General features: G+C 40.0%; 1 protein-coding gene across 4 annotated transcripts in view; it reads right to left on the bottom strand.

Annotated features, from left to right (window-relative positions):
- Positions 1–5,028, bottom strand: part of BLM (BLM RecQ like helicase) — a 93,977-nt gene that overhangs the window by 62,567 nt on the left and 26,382 nt on the right. For all 4 annotated transcript variants that reach the window (XM_037730506.1, XM_017506104.2, XM_017506103.2 and 1 more), the window contains 2 exons: positions 3,573–4,270; positions 1,380–1,539 (listed from right to left, as the gene is read on the bottom strand). In XM_037730506.1, coding sequence (XP_037586434.1) covers positions 1,380–1,539; positions 3,573–4,270 — 858 coding nt within the window. The remainder of the gene's footprint in view (positions 1–1,379; positions 1,540–3,572; positions 4,271–5,028) is intronic.

Consider the following 5,028-nt stretch of genomic DNA (forward strand, 5'->3'; position numbering starts at 1 on the left):
TTAAAAAAAAAAAAAAAAAGAAAGAAAAGGATTAAAACTGAACACGGATAAAGAGAATTGTGGAACTACTAGCATTCCTTCTCTCTCTCAATTTTTTTTTAAGAGATGGGAGTCTCGCTATATTGCCCAGGCTGGAGTGCAATGGTTACTCGTGGGTATAATCACAGCATGCTATAGCCTCGAACTCCTGGGCTTAAGAGGTCCTCCTGCCTCAGCCTCCTGAGTAGCTGGGACTACAGGCCGCTACCACACCACGGCACCCAGCAGTGGTCCTTCCTTCTTATTTAGAATCCTTGTTAAAATGGTTGTAATATTATTTGTGCAATACACATTTTTAATAAGAGAAAAGACAGGTAGTCAACAAGGAATCAGTATGACACCGGAGAAAGTACTACATTGGATCTGAGTCCATCCTTCATTCATTGTATCTTCCTGGGCAATTCCTGGCTCCTCCCCGGGCCTCAGCTGTTTCACCTGGTTAATGAGAACGCTGGTTGAGAATCTAGACTCTATATAAACTTTCGCTCAGTTTAACATATATTATACTCTACCACTCAACTGGTCTGAGAGTGAGACTGGGATGAGGATGAAGGTATCATCGATGTTTAGCAATTTAAGCTACTGATGAGTCGTGTGGAGTATCTATTTTTCTCATAATACTACCAATTAACAATAATCATGTCACCAATTTGCTAAAATTGAGTGAATAACAAATATAATGGCCAATTCTATTAGTATTTTTAAAAAATACTAATGTCCTAATTCACTTCCCATATAATGGTTAGCTTTGTGTCATTTCAGGTCAGGTTTGGAAATATATTTTTAGAAATATATTCCTTACGTCAAAATCAACTACATAAGGCCAGGCATGGTGGCTCATGCCTGTAATCCTAGCACTTTGGGAAGCCAAGGTGGGTGGACTGCCTGAGCTCAGGAGTGCAAGACCAGCATGGGAAACATGGCAAAACCCTGTCTCTATTGAAAATACAAAAAATTAGCCGGGCATGGTGGTGTGCACCTGTAGGCCCAGCTACTTGGGAGGTTGAGGCACAAGAATCACTTGAACCCAGGAGGTGGAGGTTGCAGTGAGCCAAGATTATACCACTTCACTCGAGACTGTCTGGAAAAAAAAAAAAAAATCAACTACATAAAATTGTTTGGAGGTTCCATGTAATTAATCATAATGAGACTTCATCTTTAGAAATCTACCAATTAAATGTACAAATAGGGTTTTTTTTTTTTTTGAGGCTTTCACTTGAATGTAAAATAATTATACAGAAGCACAAAATACATTTGTATAGAAATATATAGCTAAATGAAACTATTTAGAGTATTCCAGAAACAAATAATAATGCTTACTAATTATTTAGCTAGTTTACCTAAAGCATTTTGAAGAGGAAGAAGAAGCAGAAAGAATTTCTTCTGGAGAAGGTGGAACAAAATCTATATCATAATCATCATCATCAAATTCAATACATGGAACTTTCTCAGTAGAATGTAATTCAGCTTCTTCCACATTCTTCTTCTTTTCATTGTTATCTACAGTAAAACAGTTGACAAACATAGATTTGTTAACAACAAATGTGACAGAACAGGGCATGAGCGCTTAAGAGTGAGAGCTTCTGGCAGGTCAGAAAGGAGTTGTACAATCACACCACTTTGTACGAATCATCTCCCTTCACAAGCTAGGGCTGGCTTATTTATTCATAAATGATTATTATTGAGTCAACTGGATTACGTCCAGTGAATGCTCAACTGAGGCCAAAGATTTGCGTAGGGATTTTCATGTCTGTGTCTGGTTAAATTAGGAAACACGTATTTGGTATCGACGTTTTTAGTTTTTAGCTTTTCACTCATACTGAAATAAGGGTAAAGTGTAACAGGTAAGTCTGGTTATAGCACAAACACGGCTGCTTGTACAAACCATCTTTACCACAAAGTTTCCTAGTTATTTAAGTCTCTCTATTGGACTATGTGGGAAAACACAACCCAAATTGTAATTCTCTATCTTTTAACAAATGTTCTCTTCAGAAACAGAAGCATTACTGATGAGACTACAGTTCTGCTTACCATCAATCACTTTTCAGTGCTCTCTCCTGCTAATAGTAACCTTAATGGGATTCAGGTGTTTAAACATTCTACTCTCAAGTTTGCAACTGGTTCATAAGGTGGGTTACTTCCACATGTGGTTAATCTCAGTTACTATATTTTGGACATTTAATAATTATAAGATTAGGCCGGGCGCGGTGGCTCAAGCCTGTAATCCCAGCACTTTGGGAGGCCGAGGCGGGTGGATCACGAGGTCAAGAGATCAAGACCATCCTGGTCAACACGGTGAAACCCCGTCTCTACTAAAACTACAAAAAATTAGCTGGGCGTGGTGGCACGTGCCTGTAATCCCAGCTACTCAGGAGGCTGAGGCAGGAGAATTGCCTGAACCCAGGAGGCGGAGGTTGCGGTGAGCCGAGATGGCGCCATTGCACTCCAGCCTGGGTAACAAGAGCGAAACTCCGTCTCAAAAAAATAAAATAAAATAAAATAAATAAAAAATAATTATAAGATCTAGCCAGGAAAACTTTGAATGTAATTTATAATACTTTAATAGAACAATTAGAGCACATTATCCATCAATATTAGGTGGCAACACGCCATAAAGGAATTACAGTAGAAAGGCTTCATTTCATTTTCTCATATACCACTAACCAGCATTTTAACCTCCATGGATCTTACAGCAGCACCCCCTTTATCCTCGGGAAATACGTGACAAGACCCCCAGAGGATGCCTGAAATCTTGGATAGTAGGTACCCTATATGTACTATGTATTTTCTTATACATACATACCTACGATAGAGTTTAATTTATGAATTAAACACAGTAAAAGATGAACAACAATTAATGTAATAGCACAATTATAAAAATATTTTGCAATGAAAGTTACGTGACTGTGGTCTCTCTGGCTCAAAATATCTTACCGTACAGTACTCATCCTTCCTCTTGTAAAGATGTAAGATGATAAAAAATGCCTACATGATGAGATTAAGCAAAGTGAATGATGTAGGCACTGCGATGTAAATGGAAAATCCCAGAAATAAACTAATTCCTAAGTTTTCAGTTTCGAGCTGTTTTGAGTAGTGTAATAAAATCTTGGCACTGCCCTGCTCTGTCCACCTGCGTTGCCGTGAATCACTTGGCAGTGGTCTCAGCAGACTGACTGTTGTGGTATCGCAGGGCAAAGTGCAAGAGAAGTGATGCAGTATTTTTGGACCTTGGCTGGCTGCGGGTAACTGAAACCTCAGAATGTAAAGCTGTCGACAAGGGGAAGCTGCCATATTTTCTTCATGTATAAAATCACAGAGTGGTCCTGGAAATTCTATTAGCAGACGAAAACCCTCCAATTCATCAGTATGTCCTGCCTCAAAAACGTGGCCAAGGGATTATTCAAAAAGCACCAATAAAGACCCTAACAACCTTAAGGACAAAAGCTGTATATATTCAAGACTATTCCCAATGGCTAGCTTTGAATAAAAAAACCACAGTGAACATACTGAAATGAAGATAAAACAATTTTTACCTCTTTCATCTTCCAAATGAGTTTTCAAAGAGTCACTTTCCTGAGCATCTTCATTTATATGCACTTCGGCAATGGGGCCATCATCAATGCAAATCACATCGCTGCTGAACCATTCTGAGTCATCCTTCTGCTCCTTAGTCAAATCTATTTGCTTGCTCTCGGAGGAGGATGCAGGCAAATCAGCCTTTACTGTGTTTGTTGTACAAAGCTGGGCTTTAAAAAAGTTTCTCTTAGCCTTTTTTGATTTCTGAGCAGTGCTTACTCTGACAAAGTGACTTTGGGGTGGTGTAACAAATGCTTTTGAAGTCCCAGAAGTATCAAAGTCATCCATATCATCCCAATCATTGACGGTACTTAAAGAATCTGGTGAAGAACTAAATTCTAATTTCTTGAAAGCAGTATCCCGGGATTTCTTTAGGGTCGGTGTGTTTTGGGTAGTGCATAAAACTTCCTTCGGAATCTGCAAGAAATCTGGCAATAATGGTTTTGATCCAACTCTCTGGGCTTGCTGTCCTGCTGGAACATTTTTAAAGAAGTCCTTGCCCCTTTGCTGATCTGTGGTGTGGGGCCGAGGTTCACTGAAGGAAAAGCCTTCAGTGATATTAACATCTTTATTTCTTAATACAGGTGTTTCTGCTACAGACACATTAGTTACAGATACATTGTTATCTGATGTTTTCTTTTTAAAAGTGAAACCGCTGAAAAATAATGGAAAAACTTGATTAGATGGATGCATTTTAACAAAACTCCCAACTCTACAAAACTACAATTTTTTAAACTAATTTACAGAAGTTACATTAATTGTATCCCAACTGAGCAAAGAATCCACCTCTCTGATTTTAAATTTATCAGGTAGCTTCAATTGTATTTGTTCTCTGGTCCTTCCCATTCAGGGGCTGTTTGGTTTTGAGCAGCCATTCCCACTACTTTATTTCTCAGGCTAGTAATCCTCAGTTAACAGCATCTCCAGAGCAGGGGGGCAGCATAAATGAAAAAGGGAAGAGGCCGGGCACCGTGGCTCACGCCTGTAATCCCAGCACTTTGACAGGGCAAGGCAGGTTAACTGCTTGAGGTCAGCAGTTTGAGACCACCCTGGCCAACATGGTGAAACGCTGTCTCTACTAAAAATACAAAAAATTAGCTGGGCATAGTGGCATATGCCTGAAGTCCTAGCCACTCAGGAGGCTGAGGCAGGAGAATCGCTTGAACCCAGGAGGTGGAGGTTGCAGTGAGCTGAGATTGTGCCATTGCACACCAGCCTGGGCAACAGAGTGAGACTCCATCTCAAGAAAAACAAAACAGGCCGGGCGCGGTGGCTCAAGCCTGTAATCCCAGCACTTTGGGAGGCCGAGGCGGGTGGATCACGAGGTCAAGACATCGAGACCATCCTGGTCAACATGGTGAAACCCCGTCTCTACTAAAAAAAAAAAAATACAAAACATTAGCTGGGCATGGT

The sequence above is a fragment of the Cebus imitator genome, unplaced genomic scaffold (assembly GCF_001604975.1).
Source record: "Cebus imitator isolate Cc_AM_T3 unplaced genomic scaffold, Cebus_imitator-1.0 Scaffold348, whole genome shotgun sequence".
In the NCBI taxonomy this organism is placed as follows: domain Eukaryota; kingdom Metazoa; phylum Chordata; class Mammalia; order Primates; family Cebidae; genus Cebus; species Cebus imitator.